Source organism: Sinohyriopsis cumingii, chromosome 10 (assembly GCF_028554795.1).
Source record: "Sinohyriopsis cumingii isolate HCF-2022 chromosome 10, ASM2855479v2, whole genome shotgun sequence".
NCBI lineage: Eukaryota > Metazoa > Mollusca > Bivalvia > Unionida > Unionidae > Sinohyriopsis > Sinohyriopsis cumingii.
In genome coordinates this window covers 70,444,961-70,468,820 of record NC_142970.1, presented here as the reverse complement: position 1 = coordinate 70,468,820, position 23,860 = coordinate 70,444,961, and the positions used below count along the sequence as shown (strand labels likewise).

General features: G+C 34.5%; 1 protein-coding gene across 1 annotated transcript in view; it reads right to left on the bottom strand.

Moving 5' to 3' along the window:
* The window catches only part of LOC149790362 (atrial natriuretic peptide receptor 2-like), an 81,441-nt gene that overhangs the window by 5,946 nt on the left and 51,635 nt on the right, over positions 1 to 23,860 (bottom strand). Inside the window, exons 7-23 of the mRNA XM_089972407.1 lie at positions 23,214 to 23,321; positions 19,105 to 19,240; positions 18,594 to 18,733; positions 17,451 to 17,571; positions 16,876 to 16,963; positions 15,999 to 16,095; positions 15,120 to 15,300; positions 14,171 to 14,250; positions 13,429 to 13,605; positions 10,145 to 10,316; positions 9,235 to 9,381; positions 8,415 to 8,598; positions 6,713 to 6,853; positions 6,322 to 6,445; positions 5,784 to 5,852; positions 4,910 to 5,072; positions 183 to 293 (exon numbers count right to left, since the gene is read on the bottom strand). Coding sequence (XP_089828533.1) covers positions 183 to 293; positions 4,910 to 5,072; positions 5,784 to 5,852; positions 6,322 to 6,445; positions 6,713 to 6,853; positions 8,415 to 8,598; positions 9,235 to 9,381; positions 10,145 to 10,316; positions 13,429 to 13,605; positions 14,171 to 14,250; positions 15,120 to 15,300; positions 15,999 to 16,095; positions 16,876 to 16,963; positions 17,451 to 17,571; positions 18,594 to 18,733; positions 19,105 to 19,240; positions 23,214 to 23,321 — 2,239 coding nt within the window. The remainder of the gene's footprint in view (positions 1 to 182; positions 294 to 4,909; positions 5,073 to 5,783; positions 5,853 to 6,321; positions 6,446 to 6,712; positions 6,854 to 8,414; positions 8,599 to 9,234; positions 9,382 to 10,144; positions 10,317 to 13,428; positions 13,606 to 14,170; positions 14,251 to 15,119; positions 15,301 to 15,998; positions 16,096 to 16,875; positions 16,964 to 17,450; positions 17,572 to 18,593; positions 18,734 to 19,104; positions 19,241 to 23,213; positions 23,322 to 23,860) is intronic.

Below are 23,860 nucleotides of genomic sequence, written 5' to 3'. Positions count from 1 at the left end.
TAAATATTTCGCCTCAAGTATTTTGTAAAATCGTTGGCACGTGCGAAGAGAATTAAAAACTGAAATAATGACAAATGTAATGACTAAAGTAATGACGTGACTGCTCGAGCTTTCTTTATACTTGATTCAAGTTGTATAAAAGAACCGAAAACAGACTGACAAAAGGAGTGAGTTCTACTTACGTAAACCGTTAGATTCCATCCGCGACGCCGTGTTCACCGTATCCCCAAAAAGACAGTACCTTGGCATCGCAAGACCAACTACTCCAGTCACAACGGGACCCGTATGTATTCCTGAAATACGCAATAATAAATACCTCAGTAATTCAAAAGTTTTTTTCTCTCTTTGTATTCTTTGAATTTTAATGACTCAGCCGGTGTAAAAAAATAAAACATTAACGAGTTTAACATATTTTAAATATTCTTTGTAGGAAATCACTAATAAGAGAAAGGATTAAGAACTGAACTCAAAGCTGTATGAGATGTCATGCATAGGCAAACACAGCTGTGTGAGACGGCATCCATAGGCAAACACAGCTGTATGAGACGTCATGCATAGGCAAACACAGTTGTATGAGACGTCATGCATAAGCAAACACAGCTGTATGAGATGGCATGCATAGGAAAATAGCTGTAACACAGCTGTTTGAGACGGCATGCAAAGGCAAACACAGCTGTATTAATTGCTTTAAATGTTCACTCCTTGGCTCTCCACACTACATTGTGCTCTAGACTAAACGAACTGGGACTACATTCATCATTACCTAAATGTAAACAGAAGCGAAAAAAGAAACGTTGTTTCAAAGCTGGCCGGCGTAGAACAGGAAGAAGAATTCCAGTTATCTCCCTTATTTCGACACAACCATTTAAAAATAATTCGACCGTTAATTTAGATAACCTAATTCAAATCCCAATTAATTCGTCAACCTTTATGTCAACTATCCAAGAAATACCTCTGCGCATTGCATTATTCAATGCCCAATCAGTAGGACCACGGAAAAACGCACAGAAATAGTTAATTTTATCAACGACGAAAATGTTGACATATTATTCTTGACAGACACATGGCTAAAAACATCAGGCGATGAGTCCAAGTGTGCGGATCTAACACCCACTGGTTACTCCATCAAGTCGTTCCCCCGTAATTCTCGCGGAGGTGGAATTGCTGTCATCACAAAGAACTCCGTGATAAAACGTCTGAACTACACCACAACATTCAATTTCGACCACACATCGTTTGAACTAGTCCAAACCACACTCACACTGGAGCAAAGGTCAGTACATTTTTTCTGCCTATACCGCCCTCCTTCTAGTAGAAAAAAACAAGCTGGCTGACTCTCTCTTTTTGGAGCAGTTTCCGAATCTCCTGGACTATGGAAATTCGATAGGTGGAAACCTAATTGTTCTTGGAGATTTCAACATTCACTTTGACTGTCCCGGAAACTCAAATACATCAAAACTCCTAGATTCCATTAATGTTTTCAACCTCAAACAGTCAGTTCACCAACCCACCCATAAACAAGGTCACATTTTAGACTGGATTCTTCATAGATCTGATGATAACATTCTACGGTCCTCCCTGGTATCCCATGACCTTGCATCAGATCACCTCTGCATTTTATGCCATCTTGACGTATCAGTCCCTAACCCTCCACCTTTATCTGCTACTAAGAGAAACCTCCGTATGATAAATAGAACCAAATTAATGCACGACATCCAAGCTAACCTAACAACTTGCTTACCTCCTACCGCAGAACAACTCGATAACTGTCTGCGTTCATTACTTGACAAACATGCCCCGGCTACCAAGTGCAGAGTATCAATTAAAAAGTGTTCTCCATGGTATAGCAGTGTTAGGGACCAGACTCACTATTCATAAGCAAATCTATGAAGTCTCTAAGAAGAACGTCACAAATATAGTTAATGCAGCGAAATCAGCCTACTACACTACTAAGATCATGGAAAGTTTCAGCTGCAAAGAGCTCTTCGAGATTACTAACAAGCTAATGTCAAGGAACAAATCAACACCACTTCCAACTACTTTCCCTCCAGTCGACCTTCCGGACATGTTTGCAAATTATTTCCGTGACAAAGTACACACCATTAGAGATAAGCTTGACACCACAATTTCAATTGACTCGTCGTCACCATACAGTTGGGATACAGAATTTGAGCGGCAACCGTTAGCAGCATTTGAACCTGCCTCTATGGATTTCGTACGTAAAATCGTGATGAAGAGTGCACCAAAGTCATGTGAACTTGATCCAATTCCAACATCACTGCTGCTTGAGTGCTTAGATCCAGTATTGCCTTCACTAACTGATGTTATTAATACCTCTCTCTCATCCGGAGAATTCCCATCATTTTTCAAAACTGCCATTGTAAAGCCTCTGCTGAAGAAACCAACACTAGACCATAACGATTTAAAGAACTACCGCCCAGTTTTTAATCTCCCATTCATTTAAAAAATCTTAGAAAAGGTTGTTCTATCCCAGCTTGTATCTCATCTAAATTTAAACAGTCTTTTTAGCAATGTACAATCTGCATATCGCCCTTGCCACAGTACTGAAACTACTCTTTTAAAAGTACTTAATGACATTCTCTCTGCATTGGATAGCGGAAAGATTACAGTCCTCACCCTCCTTGCTTTTTCTGCAGCATTTGACACAATAGACCATGATATATTACTTCATCGTCTCCAGCATGTATTTGGCATTCATGATACAGCCTTACTGTGGTTCAAGTCCTACTTGGTCAACAGGACACAAATTGTATCTGCAAATGGAATACACTCCAACCCAGTTGATCTGTGTTGTGGTGTTCCAGAGGGGTCTGTTGTTGGACCTGTTCTCTTCATTCTGTACACTCAGTCGCTCTCAAGTGTCATAGATCATCATCCAGTGTCTCATCAATTGTACGCTGATGACACGCAAATATACAAAACTAGCCACCCAACTGAAGTTGATGCTACCATCCAAGGTGTAGAGAGGTGCATTTCTGATGTGAAATCATGGATGATTTGTAACAAGCTGCAGATGAATGATGATAAAACTGAGGCCATTCTGATCACAACACAAAGACTTTCTCATTCACATCCTTTACCTAAAACAATAAATATCAGCAACGCCAACACTAAATTCACACAATCAGTACGAAACCTAGGTGTTACTCTGGACAGTACTCTCACATTGTACCAACATGTCATGAACATATGCAAGGCTACATATCTTGAGCTGAGACGCATCAGCTCAATTCGCAAATATCTTTCAGTTGATGCTACTAAAACACTTGTGTGTTCATTAGTACTTTCAAGACTGGACTATAGTAACTCAATTGTGTCTGGTTCATCTCAATATCTACTCCAGAAACTTCAAACAGTTCAAAACACAGCTGCTCGGATCATACTTAGAGTACCACGATCAGAGCACACCTCCCCGCTGCTCTGTACCCTACACTGGCTATCCATTCGATCCAGAATCAAACACAAAATTTGTTCTCTGTGCTACGTTTCACTGTCGGACTCTAGTCCAACATACCTACGTGACCTCACTCATGTGTACACACCAGCAAGATACTTACGCTCCTCTTCTGACAATCGTATACTCATTATTCCAAGTATGAAAACAAAGTCATATGGACAGCGTTCTTTTGCATACCAGGGCCCAGCAACGTGGAATGAATTGCCCACTGAACTTAGACACAAAGACACAGTGATCACATTCAAAAGGGCTCTCAAAACTCACTTATTTCGACAGCAAGAACAAACTTAAAGACCTAAAAATGTTTCCTACCTGAAATATTCTCAGCATGTTTTTTATTTTTTTAAAATGTTTTTCTAATTTCATGTTGCTTGTTGTTGTAATAATATTATTATGTTTCTTATCTTATAGGTGTTGTCTAAAGTTGTAAAGCGCTTAGAGCGTCTAAAGATTAGGCGCTATACAAAGTCCTCATTATTATTATTATTATTATTATTATTATTATTATGTATACTTAACACCACTGAGATTAGAATGCCATACAAGAGTCAGATGTCCACTTAACACCATTCAGGTTAGATGTCATACACGAGTCTGATGTCAACTTAACACCACTGAGATTAGAATACCATACAAGAGTCTGATGTCAACTTAACACCACTGAGATTAGAATGCCATACAAGAGTCTAATGTCCACTTAACACCATTCAGGTTAGAATGCCATACAAGAGTCTGATGTCTACTTAACACCATTCAGGTTAATGTCTACTTAACACCATTCAGAATAGAATGTAATACAAGAGTCCGATGTCAACTTAACACCACTGAGATTAGAATGCCATACAAGAGTCTGATGTCAACTTAACACCATTCAGGTTAGAATGCCATACAAGAGTCTGATGTCTACTTAACACCGTTTAGGTTAGAATGCCATACAAGAGTCTGATGTCTACTTAGCACCATTCAGGTTAGAATGCCATAAAAGAGAATGATGTCTACTTAACACCATTCAGGTTAGAACGCCATACAAGAGTCTGATGTCTACTTAAGATCATATTTATTATAATACCATGCAAGAGGCTCGTGTCTACTTAACACCAGTGGTATTAGAATGACATAAAAGGGAATGATGTCTACTTAAGAATACTCAGATTTTAAAAGAAATGGTTTATTAAGTAATTATTTAAAAGAGAAAACACTATATAATGAACCGGACACTGTCATCCTACTTAAATATAAATCTACATAATAAACGAAAAACAATGACTTGATAATTAAAGAAAAATCTACATAATTAATCGAACAATGAAATCCTAATTAAAGACAGTTCTAAATAATAATTTGAGCAATGACATCCTAATGAAAGACAAATCTAAATATTAAACCGAACCGAATGAATTAATTAAAAAACAAATCTGATAAAATAAGTACCTATTCTTATTTTCACATTTCTGTCTGGCTGGTGCGGAACTCGAAACGTGGCTATTGAGGCCAATATATCGAGTGCACAGTCCGCAATTTCCCGGATGTGTTTCTTGCCGTTGCGTTGTGGCAAACCACTCGCAATCATGTAGGCATCCCCGATGGTCTCAACCTTGAAAATCGGAAAACATGTATATAATGATGTTCTTCACGTTATGCACGGCCACCAAGATCGATATCTGATAAAATATGTAGCAATCCTGCAGTAAAGATACACGTCCGTTACCTTCTACACATGCTCAATCAGATACGACTTATGGGAAAAATAGACACCAATCATTCACCTTTAGCAAGGTTTACTTTTGTTAAATACATGAATAACAAAAAAAAAGTGATTAAGCGGTTGAATAACGTTCTTGGGGTTTCAGTGCTTGAAACTTGTAAAGAGAGATATTCGTTTTAGTTGGGCTAAATGTTTCGTCTGCATTCTGGTTATGACAGAGGCATTACTGAAAGGTCCAGTTCACCGTTTTCTCATCATAACATTTGGCGATGCATGAGATGGATTGTTGGTCGAGGTGATTTATTCTCCAGAAGGATTATTTAGCTGGATAACACCTAAGCAATGTAGCATTTAACACATATATTTCATACCTCTCCCTAACGCACCATTTGAAATTTTTATGTATGCACCTAACGGAGCCTCTTTTTGTATTTGTTCCAGCAAAGCATGAGGGCTCTCGATAAATCAAAATAGGTTTTTTCTGCTCACTCTCATTTCTAAGAATTAGTAATATGTTTATTTCAGACGATCAATGGTTGAAAATTGCAAGAGATAACCAGTCTATACAACAATAAAACCGCTAAATGTTTTGAAACTTACTTTGTAAACATCATATCTCGTGATAGTGGCATCGAACAGTGTGTACAAGCTGTTCAGCAGATTCACAACCTGAAACGTTTGTATAAAACTATAAAGTTGCAAATAGATACATAAAAAGCAATATCAATTTTTGATAACATAATTGCGTGTCTTCGTGTTTTTTTTTTTAAAGAGCCAATCCTTTACACATACACACACATACATAGATGCATATTTGGCGCGTCATCTTTGTTAATTTCGATAAATATGTATATGTTCTTAGTGTTCTTTACAAGTCGAAATAACGTAAAAAGAATGAAGCAAAAGTGAAAAGTTATTGTTTCGACTGGTATCGTTCTTTTAAACTCTGCCTAACATCATATAAACGGTGTATATTCACTTACATGTAGATCCTAACTGCAAACTGCATAGACCCAGATCTGCCATCGCATGCAGTATCTAGGAGTAATTAGTTGAACAAAGTAATATTAAAGCTTAGTTTCAATTTTTTGGGAAATTAAAAGGGTACTAGTATTTCGTACTTTTACTCAACACAAACCTCGATTGGTGTGCTGCTTGCACAAATTGTTGTAAATCCTACGATGTCAGAGAAATATATGGTCACTTCGTCAAAGTGTTCTGCCTTGATTGGCTTCCCTAGCTTGAGATCCTCTGCCACTGATCTGGAACACAGCAAACAGTATGTAATTAATTCTCTTTGAAGATAATGTGTATTTATATTTGCCATTTATATTTACCAAACATCGTGAATATAGCAATAATATATATTAAATATTGACATCTCGTCTTTTTTCTTTTCTTTGTTACATCATTATAACCGTGTTTCTTTTTGCTGTCAGCAGCGTACGAGTCTATAATGAAACGAAGCATTTCAAGTATTGTTTCCGGTCTGTAAACATTGCAAATGACCAACACATATTCATACGTACTGGGGTAACATTCTGTATAGAAGATTTTCGGTTTTCTTCTTTTCTGCATCGAGCTCGCTTGTCCTCTCTGCCACTAGATCTTCCAAATGGTTGGCATATTTTTCCAACATTGCAATCATGTTGTCTATCATGGTCATGTTTCTGCAAGAAAAAAAGGAAAACAATCCGATTATGTTGTTAACAACTTCTAATAATGTTATTATTAATGTTATTAAGTTTGCATTTCAAATTATAAAAGAGTGATTTTCTTTTGTAGGTTGACATCTTTTATTCTTTCTGCATGTTTCAGGTTTCTCCATCAGAAGGTTCTGAGTTCTTAAAATCTCAGGTATTTAGAAAAAAGCTTTTGAAATCTAAATAGATTGTGAACTTATTTTTGCGATAGGAAAATCATCTTTATTTCATGCAGTTAGTGTTAATCCAAAAGTTAAGATGGCTTTGTGCAAGCAAGTGCGCCAAATCTGGTTGGTGGCCTAATTTGGCAAGCCAATATCAAAGGCCGGAAAATAGTAACATGTCTCACAAATGGATAATCATCAACGTCATTCGCATAACATTGAAGTCATTCCCACAACAACCAGTTTGAAAACTCTCTCTTGAACTACAGTAAATAGCTGATAGGTTCACACTGGCACCATGCGTGATGGACAAAAGGTCCGAATTACAATACGTTTTTGTTTCCGAGATGGACACAAGTAACGGAACCGTGACGCAGGTTTCAGAGAGATACGACGCAACATGAACTTTCTCATTAAAACAGACCTCTTGTAAAACAAAAGTCAGCGTGATCATGTAGGTGTATGTATTTGTCTTAAATAAAATATCAATTGTTCTTCTGAAATTTAATACTAATATGGATTTCTCAAATAATGATTAGTGCAAAACAAATGTGCAGATTCAGCACCAACGGTGCAGAATCTGCACCTTTGAATTTATCATAAAACTTCAGGACGCTGCAGAACTTTACAAGGGCGGTCGTGTGCAAACTTCGAAAGCTCAGGTGTTTATTTATGTTTATTATTTTTTCAAAACTGATTACTTTCATTTAAGCATCATGCAAATGGAAGGATAATCCCACGGACAGAACGATGTAAATTTGGTGGTAAAATGACACCTGGAAGAAACAGTACGCGTTGATTACCAAATCGCTTCCAAGAATATGCTAAAATGTTTGCAAGTGAAACATTTTAAAACAATAAGGTGATTTTGCATTATTTAAATTATCTTTACCTCTGATAAAAATAACGTTGCCTGGATGTTAATAAGTAACATAGTTTCATATCTCAGTTTGAGGGGATGTTTTGGGAGTTTTAGTGAATTCCTTGAAACTTGATTTCCATTCTAAGTTCTAATATCGAAATGAAAATTGATATTAAATATATTCATTATTTCCAGGTCGAACGTTTGGAATTTTTAAATTGTATGTGTGATCATCAGGTTTTTCTCCCCATTAACCAGTTGAACTCCTGACTTACTTAATCTGTTGTACTTTTTCTTACTCTATTGTATGTTTTACTTAGTTCAGTTTCCATATTTCAAAAATACACGAAAATTTGCTTTTTTATAATTCTAATGAGAGGAAGGTATGAAAAGGAATCAAATATGCGCAGAAAATGTGACTAAACTTGGAAATTTAAAACAACTGAACTGATATTTGTTGTTAATACACTTATTTATGAAAAATAAAAACTATATCCTTTACTTGGACGGATTGATTCTGTTGAGGACTTTCAGGACTCTGGCAGCCGTGGGCCTATGGGCTGGGTCGTCTTGCCAGCAGTCTTCCATCAGACCTGTCAGCTCAGAGTGTTGCCTTAGCTGAATGGGTATGACAGGTCTAAAGGCATTCGACCCTGCCAGGTTGTCGCGTACTTTGCTGACAATTTCTAGAACAATGGGATGAAATGATAAGATGAAAATTGAATTGTTTGAATAAGACACATCAATTAATTTTGTAATTTAACATCTTTAAATTTGATTTATGTATAATTGGTGGACGTGTTGCATTTTAAAACATACGATTGCATAATGTTACTGAATTCTTTTTTTTCTACGTAGGCAGAACAGTATATAAGATTATGATTTTGTACGAAACATTTATATTCAAGATAGAAACATGAGATTCATTTGAGTTTCTATGCCATACCTGTGTTTTCCTCGTCCTTCGATCTTTAACGTATTTCACCATGATTATTAAAGGGTCGCTTTGTCGACCTTTGTTATGTCGTGCATAGCCATTGTTCCGGACATATCATAATCTATATTAACATTAGGTTCAACAGAAGTAACATGACAGACACTGGGACACCATATTAACCACTTATCTGTTATTAATTGTTGTTTGTGAAAGCTCTGATCTTACCGTATTAAAATTTAGACAAAGTTTCAAATAAAATTTAGACAGTTTTAAAAGCATTCAGACTAAAAACGACCTCGATGTTCTTTATAAATTTATCGTCTGACATACATAGTATTGCAAATTTCGCTAATATAGGAGTATGTCAAAATAAAATCAGAAATACCGTAGCTTGTGAGAAAAGGATATTCCGAATATGGCCCCGAGCGAGTGAAAATTTCTTTGAGTATGATTCCCAAAGAAAATATGTCTGCCTTTTGTCGGTCTATGTCCTTTCGATGCAGTAGGACTTCGGGTGCCATCCATAACAATTCTGAAATAGGAAATAAGACTATTAAAACTAAATGAAATTCTCAAATACAGAAGAATTACAAGATTATTTGATCCAATAATGTGGCTTTACGAATGTATATATTCGATGAAGCGCACAGTAAGTCTGTATATACTTGATGAAGATTTTTCTTTATATTGTTATATTTTGGGTTCAAGACAATTAAACCGTATACATGGGTGCAGAGCAAATTAAGATCCGGATAAATAAGCATCGACCAATCTGAGGACTAGATTGTTAGTGCGTTAAGTAAACTGATGACCGGATAAATAGCTGTAGAGAAAAATCACGAAATGCTCAAGGCCCAAATTGGAATAAGACATACGGGATGTGGTCTTCTTTCATTCTTCAATTGAAGTAACCTCTTCATGTGTCTGTCAAGCCAAAGAACACCTCATATATGAGTATGTTTTTCCCCCATCTGGGAGGAAAACAAAACAAAAAAAGGCAACAACAAAAAAAAAAAAAAAAAAAAAAAAAGTCTTGCTCAACGATGCACCACGCCACCTATAATCTGTTTTAAAGGCATACAGACCAAGATAGCACGTTAATTAAACATATCCAAACTATGGAAGAAGCTTCTGAATCTCTGTTATTCATGCTTTAATTGTATGTACACAGCATCGTATTATTTTGTTACGTAATATGTTCCTTTTCGTATATGAAATTCAAAATGGCTGCTTCTACCAGATGTAATAGTTTCTTCACGAAGCATTCCAATTATTTTATTCTGTAGGACACTTACTGTCGTAATTTTCTTCTTCCCCATTTTGAGCAGCTGACATTTTCTCTAATGCACGGAGTGATGGAACTCCAAAGTCGGTGATCTTACATGTCCAGCGACTGTCCACCACACAATTTGTGCTTTTCAGATTACCATGGTAACGAATGGAACTTTTGTGGATGAATTCCAAACCCTGGGAATATTGTGAAAATGCAAAATAAGTAAAACGTCATGCTTCTTCCATGCAACATTAAAAATCATATGTAGGAGATTGAAAACAGTGACATGTCTACGTTATCTACTTTAGTGAATTGTATTTAATAGCAAGGTCATGCACTGTTTTCTTTAAAAAAAATTAAACCTGGTGTAGTTGAAACAGATCAACAATCAATCAATATTAAAATTCTTAAAAATGAACATACATCAGTAAATAACTCATTGTTGTCATTGAACAAGGATGAACATGCATCAGTAAATAACTCAACCCGCAGATATTACCAGCATTGAAATAATTTAGGACAAACATTCACTCCATCGATAATCATTTTCATATTCGTATCTTAGCAACATCATTGCAAGACAACAATGACAACATTGTATTCATTATCAAACCATTACAACATCACTGCAAGACAACAATGACAACATTGTATTCATTATCAAACCATTACAACATCACTTCATGCCAACATTGTATTCATTATCAAACCATTACAACATCATTGCAAGACAACAATGACAACATTGTATTCATTATCAAACCATTACAACATCATTGCAAGACAACAATGACAACATTGTATTCATTATCAGACCATTACAACATCATTGCAAGACAACAATGACAACATTGTGTTCATTATCAAGCCATTACAACATCACTGCAAGACAACAATGACAACATTGTATTCATTATCAAACCATTACAACATCACTTCATGCCAACATTGTATTCATTATCAAACCATTACAACATCATTGCAAGACAACAATGACAACATTGTATTCATTATCAAACCATTACAACATCATTGCAAGACAACAATGACAACATTGTATTCATTATCAGACCATTACAACATCATTGCAAGACAACAATGACAACATTGTGTTCATTATCAAGCCATTACAACATCACTGCAAGACAACAATGACAACATTGTATTCATTATCAAACCATTACAACATCACTTCATGCCAACATTGTATTCATTATCAAACCATTACAACATCATTGCAAGACAACAATGACAACATTGTATTCATTATCAAACCATTATAACATCATTGCAAGACAACAATGACAACATTGTATTCATTATCAAACCATTACAACATCACTTCATGCCAACATTGTATTCATTATCAAACCATTACAACATCATTGCAAGACAACAATGACAACATTGTATTCCTTATCAAACCATTACAACATCACTGCAAGACAATAATGACAACATTGTATTCATTATCAAACCATTACAACATCACTTCATGCCAACATTGTATTCATTATCAAACCATTACAACATCATTGCAAGACAACAATGACAACATTGTATTCATTATCAAACCATTACAACATCATTGCAAGACAACAATGACAACATTGTATTCATTATCAAGCCATTACAACATCATTGCAAGACAACAATGACAACATTGTATTCATTATCAAGCCATTACAACATCATTGCAAGACAACAATGACAACATTGTACTCATTATCAAACCATTACAACATCATTGCAAGACAACAATGACAACATTGTATTCATTATCAAACCATTACAACATCATTGCAAGACAACAATGACAACATTGTATTCATTATCAAGCCATTACAACATCACTGCAAGACAACAATGACAACATTGTATTCATTATCAAGCCATTACAACATCACTTCATGCAAACATTGTACTCATTATCAAACCATTACAACATCATTGCAAGACAACAACGGCAACATTGTATTCATTATCAAACCATTACAACATCATTGCAAGACAACAATAACAACATTGTATTCATTATCAAACCATTACAACATCACTTCATGCCAACATTGTATTCATTATCAAGCCATTACAACATCATTGCAAGACAACAATGACAACATTGTACTCATTATCAAACCATTACAACATCATTGCAAGACAACAACGGCAACATTGTATTCATTATCAAACCATTACAACATCATTGCAAGACAACAATGACAACATTGTATTCATTATCAAACCATTACAACATCACTTCATGCCAACATTGTATTCATTATCAAACCATTACAACATCATTGCAAGACAACAATGACAACATTGTACTCATTATCAAACCATTACAACATCATTGCAAGACAACAATGCCAACATTGTATTCATTATCAAACCATTACAACATCATTGCAAGACAACAATGACAACATTGTATTCATTATCAAGCCATTACAACATCATTGCAAGACAACAATGACAACATTGTATTCATTATCAAGCCGTTACAACATCACTTCATGGCGCAAACATGCCCTTTGGTCAATGAGTTCGCATGCAACATCATGTCAGACAGTGACCATGAATATTATATTGAAATGTCTACCTTTTCAACAACATATTACAATGCACGAACATTTTATTCAGTGTGTTACCTAGGCAACATTATGGCAGGAGGTTACGTACACATTTGATTCATATATTCTTACCTTTTAGCTACATGACCGAAGGTTAATACGCACAGTTAATTCATAATTATAACCTTGCAACATGTACAACTAATTCATATATTTTAACCTTGTAACATGTATAACTAATTCATATATGTTAGCCTTGTAACATTAAAACTAATTCATATATTCTTACATTGTAACATGTAAAACTATTTCATATATTCTTACACTGTAACATGTAAAACTATTTCATATATTTAAACCTTGTAACATATATAACTAATTCATATATGTTAGCCTTGTAACATTAAAACTAATTCATATATTCTTACATTGTAACATGTAAAACTATTTCATATATTCTTACACTGTAACATGTAAAACTATTTCATATATTTTAACCTTGTAACATGTATAACTGATTCATATATTTTAACCTTGTAACATGTATACCTAGGTCATATATTCTTATCTTTGTAATATGTACAGCTAATTCATATATTCGTAACTTGTAACATGCACAATTGATTCACATATTCTAACGCTGTAAAACCATCATGGGCGAAAATTAATATTTCATTCGCATCCCTATTATGACAAAGGGGTAAAATAAATACATTGTTCATATTCATACCTTTGCAACATCATGACAGAGGGCAAATTTAAACATGTCTTCCAGTTTGATGTTCTGATTCCATATGATATCCTGTAGACTCCCTTTTGCACAATATTCCCAGAAGAGAAGCACGCGGTTCGCCTCAATGAACGCGCCGACGAAAGCACATACATTCTGGTGTTTTATTTCCATCAACTTAAACAATTTAAAAGTATTTTAGTACAGTTTGCGCGTATTCTGAAACAAAAGTTATGGCTGGCTGGTAAACTATATTTTATTGTGAGTTCTTTCTCTGTTCTTTTAGAATTTATAATCTCTTCAGCAAATCAAAAATCACATTATAAAAAATAGAACATGACTTTACGCAATATGCATGCGCATTTTTTTTGTTTGTTGTCTGTTCTCTTTTCACTCATACATGAAGAAACAATGTACTCTTTCCCGACATTGAAAATAGCATGGCATGAAATCATATAACTTCTGTTGTCTTAAATGTCTCGTTTGAGAAAAACTTTTATCTAAACTAATACTTATACAAAATCTTTTAAGCTTCGTTGCAAATAGTAACCCCTTTTTTGTTACATTGATTATTGTCTGGATTTTGTTTAGGATGATATAGATTTAAATAAAATGTATTTAAATCTAATTGAAGTTAACCTTAAACCTTGTAACATATATAACTAATTCAACTGATCATGAATTTAATCCTAATTATGTATGTCCTGCTGAAAATTTATCAAGAAACTATATCCACATTTACCTGATTAAGGTCCAGAGTCATTGGTTTGGTCAGGTTGACGTTCATCCGAAAACTTAGCCTTTTCACAGACGTAAGACTTCCTGTCAAGAAAATTATTCCATCTGATTTAAAGCATATTCATGCTTTTAAGCTTTACAGGGCGTTAAGAAATAAACAATTATAACCCAAAAACTATAACCATAAAACAAATTAATCTCTGAAAATGACATAAGGGAAGGGTATTTTAAACCATGCTGGAGTGAATATAATATTACTGTGTACAGCGGCTTAAAATTCTGGCCTAATATTGTACCATATGAAATGGCACCCTGTTCATTCTAGTTTGGTCATTCCTGTCGTTTATCTGATTTTTTTTTTGTACACTTAGACATTTTAACTATTATGCTTTGGAGAAAAGCTGTCATTCACGTACTCTAAACAAAATAAATTTTAAAAACAAATTGGCGCCACACAAAATTTGTTAAATAAAGACAAACTTCTGAAAGCTTAAAAGGCCCCGTCGATGGTTGCTTTGGTCAACATAGAGTGGATCAGCTGACTGCTTTCTGAAACAGTATCCTACCTCGTGTCTAAACGTAGTTAGTACCATTTTTGTAAGTCTTTGGTATGACTCGGTCGGAAATCGAACCCACGACCTCCCGCATCCGAGGCGACGCTCTAACCACTACGCCACCGGAGCGGTCCCAAATAAAATGATGAAAGTGACTTAAAAGCCCAACAATTAAACCAATCCATATATGTGGTCGAATTAAGAGCTGTCTCTACCATTTTCTTGGCCTTGAGATCAAACAACGTTTACACTCTAGCTTGAGATGTTGTGTAAGCCAATCACAGAAGACACTGCTTTAGAACGACATAACTGATAGATTGTGAGTGGAAATTCTTTCTCAGACTCAATCACATAGCTTCGTGAACTCTAAGAATGGATATACTATGTACTACTGTTTACCTCTAATGGATGCAACGGAACCAAACATGCCACCATGATCCAAATGTTTTTGAGGAGTGTCCGGTGATCTATTTCCCTTCTTGTTATAACCCAATATGTTGATATCGTAGTGTCCTTTGTGCTGAGATCTTTTGGCCACCTTAGAAGACAGCTTTCGCTTGTGAAGATTTCGAAAGCTTGCCTGAAACACACAGAAGTAAAAAAGAGTGTGAAATGTGCGGAAAACGCTGGCTTTGAATAATAAAAACAAAATAAGCTATAATAAAAAGCGAACACGCCCATTTAGGGACTTTAGGTGCCATATCCTCCTATTATATAGTGGTTTTAACAGAAAAGGTCTCATCCTTATATGCCTTTGAAGTAGGGGATGCTAAAACAATTGTGATATACCTCCTTTAAGCTGAATTTGGGATATTGTATCGATAAGTCTGTTTCATTTCGTTTAAGTATTCATCTCTGTGAATGGAGCATAGAACTCATAAAGTACATTTTTTATACATGCAAGGAAACGTTTCCGAACAAATCCGTAAAAGACCCATATCACATCTATATCCCAACGTAGAAATAGTTTCCTTATTCAACTTCAAGTTGAATCATTATATTAGGAAATCCATGGGTTGATTACTGATTGAATCAAAAATCATTTCCAAATTAGATTACATATAAAGTGAGCTTACAATAATGTTACTTCATGGCAATACTTTAGAGCAAAACTATATTATGGAACATAGAAGAGGATCTACCACAAACCACGTTTATGCAACATGCAGTTCTCTGTAAGATCTGCCATGAACTATATTTATGCAATACGCAGTATTTTGCTGTTATGTAGAGAAAAGGAAATATATTGTTTCTATCATAATATGCATTTTTACTAACCCGAATGCTCCCCATTATCCACGTAGTGAGGAAGTCAATCTCTTCAAATTTGACCTGCCATAACATGCTCTGCAGGAACTGAAGTCGTCTATATCGTCTAAAATACAAAGGTAGAAAAGAATTATTATCAATTCCGACATCTACATCAATAGTACATTTTGTCCAAAAAAGCTAGTAGAACTGTTGACTTAAGCATTCTTTCTTAATGCTCTCATAATTCATTTTAAAAAATGTATTGAATTAGGAATTGCTTTTTACGTAGTATCGAAAAAGCGCATTAAAGATTTGCAAAAATTTCGAGGGTTTACAAGCAGCCAGGCATGCGTACATCACTTCTTGGATGTTTTCCTCGGGCATACATAATATAAACAATCCAGTGCATTCATGTACTACCTGTTCAAATGACAGAAAATAGCTGGGACAGCATAAATGCTTCTTTCATATAACGGAAAAAGCACATGTTTGGATCGCTGCATCAATAGAGTTAAAGAGTCTACATTCAAGTTTTTTCGTTGCTACCAAGTAATACTTATGGCAGAGAAACATGTTTTTTTTTTAAACTTCACAATAGACAACGCAATGGAAAATGTTTTGCATGTGCCCAAGTCAGCAAACAAATGTATCAAAACCAAGATGAAAATATTTCTGCAATGGAATACACACGTACACAAAACTCCTCCAGTTGATGTATATGTACTGTCAACCTGTTGGTACTTTGTTTCAGAAATTGGTTCCAAATTTAGAACCTTTTGAAACGGATAAAGAGTCAAAAAATCCCATCGCACACAAGTGCCATCTAGCGACAGATAAAATGGATTGCATCATGATCAGTTAAATTGCTGACATCATTCTTTAAAAGAAAATAAAAAAAGCCTACCTTAACAAAAGATGAACTGCCACTGCTAAGGTGAAGACTACAGAAGCGGATATTGATGCTCCCAGGATAATTCCAACGTACTCCTCCTCTGCAAGAAGTGGAAGTCGAAGGCAATAATATCTCAACAATATTGTGAAAGATTATGTGTAAAGCAAGTTGTTCATGCTATATTAAAATATTGTTTCCATTTTAAGTAATGTTGGTTTGATCTTTTTTGAGAATATTTTTGTATAAATACAGTATTCAGTTTCTAATGCGAATCTACATAGCTGAGATCAGATGAAAGCCTAAATCAAATTGGTAACGTTTGATACAACAATCAGTGTTCAGCGAGGAAGTATAAATTGAAAATGAAAATCTAAATAAATTTAAGGTATGTATTTTATTATGGAATACCTTTCAATTAACATTTCGATGTGAAATCATTTACTTTTTTTGCTGTGTATGTGGATAGTATACATTAATAATTGAAGGATCTTCATGTAATTTCTGTGATTCCACTAAAGAGTTATTTTCAAAGTTTTCAAGTATATTTGATTTTTTTGCACTGTCTATCCGTCTGTTTGTCCACATACCATGTTTCGCACCACATTTCTCTCCATTAAAGCCGCAGATTGGGATATCAGGTGGGGGGTTGCCGTCTTTGGTTGGCCATCGACCTTTCAAAGACTCAGACTTCTCGCCTTTGTTTGCATCCTGTCATGTCATAAAGAAAACAATGAATAGATCAGAAAACAATACGCATACTCGCGCACGCACACGTGGGTGTGTGCATGTAGATTTTAAACGCACTATTTTAGCTCCTGCTTATAACTTTTGGTCTAGTATATATAAACATCTCGTTATATTTATCATATGTCAAAATAATCAGCGAAGTTGAGGTCAGATTTGTTCACAGAACATATTAAATAAGTCACCATTCCGTTTACTACAAGTAGTTGCAAAGGAGTACAATGCGAAACACATGTACCTCTTAACTCGAATAGTTCCATCCATGTTCAGATAAGAAACGTGACAAAATTGCATCTTACGTTCATGCAAAAATCAGATTTGCTCAATGATTGTCGAATAGCTTTTGACCTGTCAAAAGACATGCGCAGCATGTGCCCAAAAATGCCAGACATGCCTATTATGTTTCAAAATATATATCTTCCTGTCATATATAATTTCAAGAACACTGATAAAATAGTGATGCAACCATCATAAACCTATACGTAAAAAAATCACAGCTTAATTAAATGTAAAATAACTACCTTTGAATATCTAAAATAATTTAGGCATTGATTACATAGTTTATTTTTTTATTTGACTGAAATTTCAATTAAGGATTGGCAAGTAGATCGATGCCACTCCAAGACAGAAATATCATGCGATGACAGCAACTAGTTAAGACTCATACAGATCAAATTTTCTGAGAGACAGGTCTAAATTCGTATGATAGCTTAAATATACGAGACTGTTTTCAGGTTACATGCCAGTCGCAATGTATGTCAGACATATAGGTAATTACTGTTTCTGGCTACATGCCTATGGCCGTGTGTGTTTCACATATAGATAATTACTGTTTCAGATCGCATGCCTATGGCCGTGTACGTTTCACATAAAGATTACTACTGTATCAAGCCGCATGCCTAAACCATGTATGTTTCACATAAAGATAATTACTGTTTCAGGCCGCATGCCTACGGTCGTGTATGTTTCATATAAAATATACTTACTGTTTCAGGCCGCATGCCTACGGCCGTGTATGTTAGACGCAGAAGCTTGTAGAAATTGCCATTTTCATCCATATCCAGGAACTGAAAGTTCAACATTCGACCATTGTTCTGTTTGTTGAAAGCGATTTTACCTGTCGAACCTGTGCAGATAACATGAAAGAGAGTAAATAAAAATGAAAGATAAGAAATACTTTTTGCAAAATCAGTTATAATGCAAACTTTGAGAAATTTCTAATTTCATTCCTTTCATACATGTACTGCAATCATAATGGAATTGAATAAATAAACAATTATGAAATGTATCGAATATCAACAAATATGTAGATATGTTTGTCCATTTAACATTACATTATTTTACTTTTCTTACAGTATACTCCACGTAGAGTCATTGTCTATTTTATAATGTTCTGACATTTTAAAACGTTTTTCACACGCCATTTCCAATTAAAATTTTCACTGTAGCCATCCCACCCGCACCCCCACCCCCCAAAGAATTACAGCTGAGCTCCACCTTCTTCTTCTAGATTAAGGACTCTCTTTTGCAACGCCCGACCATCCCTTGGAAAGGTACCATTACGTATAGACTCGTTCACAGCTTTTGCCCACAAAGTCGCAGCGTCGAACAGGTAAGGGGCGTAAGCGTCAATCTATATTTGGAAGAAAATGACATCAATTAGTCGATACTTGCACTCAGTAGAAAGTCCAGGAATAATGTACAATATTGAATATTTTTCTTTTCTTTTTTTATTAACAGTTAAAATATCATGATTTTACAGATTCTCATGAACATCACAATGTGCAGTGCTTTGATGTTATATATATATATATATATATATATATATATATATATATATATATATATATATATATATATATATATATATATATATATATAATATTACGCAAAACTCAATAGCAAATACTGTGTTTGGCTGAAGTATTCTGCAAGCAAAAAGTGACATTTTTCTCAAAACGGGTACATTTGATCCAATTGTATGTATTATTATACCATTACTTTTTAGTATAGCGCTGGTGAATACTTTTCATTCTTTCTAGCATAAAACATTAGTTTATTAGTTTTAACTTGCAAATATCGAAAGCCAAGCGTAAATCATAAATAAGATATTTTGCAATCAAAATGAAAATAATATTATCAGATCACAAAAGAAAAAATCTTTTTTTGAAATCATATTTTTGGCATATAATTCTTAAGCCATGCTGTAATGGATTTCCAAAACTCTTCGATAAGTGTACTAGCATAAAATAAGTGTTATATATTTTGAACTTCTTGTTCACGAAAAGGACGTCATCAATGAAATTTATTTTTCGAAATTTTATTTGTTACGATCACCGAATTTCAACTGAAAGGCAGTTAATTTTGAGTTGTTGGTGTACTTCCCTGCCACTATCAGAGAATTGTCCAGGTTTAAACACGTATCTGGCACACTAATTGTCTTACCAATGCATCATGTTTTCTATATAGGTTTAGTTGGTGTACTCTTAACAGATATGAGTAAAAGCACTATGAAACCCGTTCTGCCTCCCAACATTTCTGTTTTATCAGTAGCGTATATTTCTTGTAAATATATATGTTAAACATTGCTCCTCATAACCCCAACAGCAGCATGAATATCAAAAATAACTTACCCACTGTAATTATTAGTTACTCCTTATAGCTGTACATGTTTCTGACACTTAAGCTGTCTTACTGTTATAGGTGTCAAACTAACTACAGCTGAGCAAGTTGAGTGATATTAAGGTAATCAAATAATTAGGAATACTACTCATGTTATACTCAGTAATACTACTTATATTAATACTCAGTAATACTACTTACATTAATACTCAGTAATACTACTCATAATAAATACTGAGTAATACTGCTCATATTAATACTCAGTAATATTACTTACATTAATACTTAGAATACTGCTCATAATAAATACTCAGTAATACTATTCATATTAATACTTAGTAATACTACTTACATTAATACTCAGTAATGCTACTCATAATAAATACTCAGTAATACTATTCATATTAACACTCAGTAATACTACTCACATTAATGCTCAATAATACTACTTACATTAATACTCAGTAATACTACTCATAATACTCAGTAATGCTAATATTAATACTCAGTAATACTACTTACATTAATACCCAGTAATACTACTCATAATACATACTCAGTAATACTATTAATCTTAATGCTAAGCAATGCTACTCATATTACTACTCAGCAATGCTACTCATATGAATACTTATAGGTTACTGCATTTGTATTGGAAAATATGAACGAGTTTTGGGATGGAATACTGCACGACCTTGGGAGTGCAGTATATCCTTTCGACAAAACGACTTTATATTTTCCCATACAAATGCAGTAACCTTTTTATTATATACTCATATTTTATTCTACCTAAGGTTTAATTATATAAATAAAATACACTACAAGAAACAACGTAAATGAATGTATGCCGCATTCCAAACTAAATACGCAAGCGCATATTCATCATTACACAAATCAACATTATTACTGCGCACATAACTCCGCCCAGATAAATTTGAACTGAGTCGCGCGCTCGACATAACTTTCGAAAGAAAATGGCGTGTCTAGTTAAAATTGAAATTTGGAGTCATATTGTGAATGAATGTGCATTGCAACACCTTTTCCATTTGATCTGGAATTAATAGATTTTGGTATTTTTCTCGATTCTAGGAAATTTCGTGATTGTGGACTGGATTTGTATGTGACGATTCCACATGAAATACATGAGATTTAAGAAGCTAGGGATAAGCGTGTTGACATGTGCAAATGTGTTTCTGTTTCTGCCATTGAATGTTTGAAATCATAATGTGGGAAAAATATGAAGTCTTTCAATTGCAATTATCAAAAAGGCGTTAAGGAATTTAATGCTTATTTCATTTTGAGTGCAGTAAGGAGGATGCAATTGCACTTATCATCGAAATTACAACACAATTTCGAAATGTGTAATCCAGATTGAAAGCCTATGACATGTTTCATAAATTCGGATTTGCAGAATTAAGAAAATAACTTTTGAGGAAATTCAGGATGTAAAACTGTAAGTATATTTTATTTTGCCATTCTTATCACCAGCTAAAGAAGAGAGTATATGACTTGTCACTTGTATGTTATTTGTAAGGACCTTATCTTGCGTCTGTTATATACTGTAGCTAGCCTAAATCCGTAACATTGTATCAACGCAGAATGTGACAAAGCAGCTGGTATGTGGCAGTCCACGAAACATCTGTTTTAGTTCATTCAGAAACAAATTTAAACAACCACAACGTAAAGAGCCTCTTACGCGAGTGTACATGATTTGTGTACAAATCAAAAGTGCTGGCGTCTGCGTCCATTGTTTTTTTTACAATAGAAAGTAGTTCCTTTATGCACCTGGATGCTATATGTGTATTATCGCGCGGATTCAATATCGGGTAATACTGCACGATTCTGACAATGTAAAGTTAACGGTGGAAAAATGAGCATATAATAATTGGTAATACTACTCTTATTAATACTCAGTAATACGACTTACATTAACACTCATTAATACTACTCATAATAAATACTCAGTAATGCTAATAGTAATACTCAGTAATACTACTTACATTAATACTCAGTAATACTACTCATATGAATACTTGGTAATACTGCTCTTATTAATACTCAGTAATACTACATACATTAATGCTCAGTAATACTACTCATAGTAAATACTCAGTAATGCTATATTAATACTCAGTAATACTACTTACACTAATACTCAGTATTACTGCTCATAATACATACTCAGTAATACTACTAATCTTAAAACTAAGCAATGCTACTCATATTACTACTCAGTAATGCTACTCATATGAATACTTGGTAATCCTACTCTTATTAATACTCAGTAATACTACTCATAATAAATACTCAGCAATGCTACTAGTATTACTACTCAGCAATACTACTCGTATTACTGCTCAGTAATACTACTCATATAAATACTTGGTAATACTACTCATACTAATATCATTGTTGTATGATATCTTAGAAAATTAATCCTCACACAACATTAATGATGAATTCATTTTATTCGATTCGTTCGGACTGCGTCGACGTCTGTCACGTGAATAATCTGTCTGTAGCCAATTCGTTGGCACTGCATTGTCTTCAGACACATGAATAACCTAGCTGTAGCCAATTCGTTGGCACTGCATTGTCGTCAGACACATGAATAGCTTAGCTGTAGCCAGTTCGTTGGCACTGCATTGTCGTCAGTCACATGAATAACCTAGTTGTAGCCAATTCGTTGGGTTGGCACTGTGTTGTCGTCTGTCACATAAATAACATGGCTGTAACCAATTCGTTGTTTTCTCTCAGAAGAATAATCTGACTGTAGCAGACAAACACTAAAAAACCTTTCAAGAAGACACTTCTCGATTTTTTTTAAAATTTCCAACTTAAGGTTTATCATATTTATAAATACTACGATCCAAATAGCCTCAAATATTATTTTTAGCTTCGCAGTTTATTGGTATCCCCATACATTCTTAAAACAAATATTTTTATTTATGAGCCAGTAGTCAAGTTGTAGAAAGAAAACTCACCGAGGTACCGTTGGGGAGCTCCCAGTGCGGCCTTTGGTCTTTAGCTGCCTGTGCAGTGTACTTCTTTAATTCGTTGTACATGAGTGGATTCAGAGGATCTATGATAAACTAAAACAGGAAACGAAGGATAAATTACAGTAAGATGATTATTTCAACGCATATGAATTCCGCTTCTATCTAGTTCCAAACATTACACTGTGCTGCTTCATTCGGTCTCAAATATTGAAGTTTCACAAATAGTTTGAACGAAGTTTGGCTCTTATAGGGCAGCTATTTATTGTAGTTAAGTTGTATATAATATATTCATTTAGAAATAATTTATATTATATTTACAATCCTTCTAGTTTTATTCCAGACCTTTCGCTTGGCTCTGCGAGATCTCCACAAAGCATATTGTGGTGATCTCATTGGCCACGCGAGCGTCTGGTTGAACTCGACTATATTCTGCAAAATTTGCTAAGTTCAAACGTGTAAAGGAATTCTCAGAAGCGAATTGTAAACCGCTGATTTGTCATGAGTTATAATCTTCTCCAGTCACCAATCAATAGTTTGGCAAACCACGTCTTCCCTTTATTTTTCTCTTAATTTTCACTTTTAAGTACTAAATATGACAATTTATATATTTGTTTGACTTATAGTATCTTCCA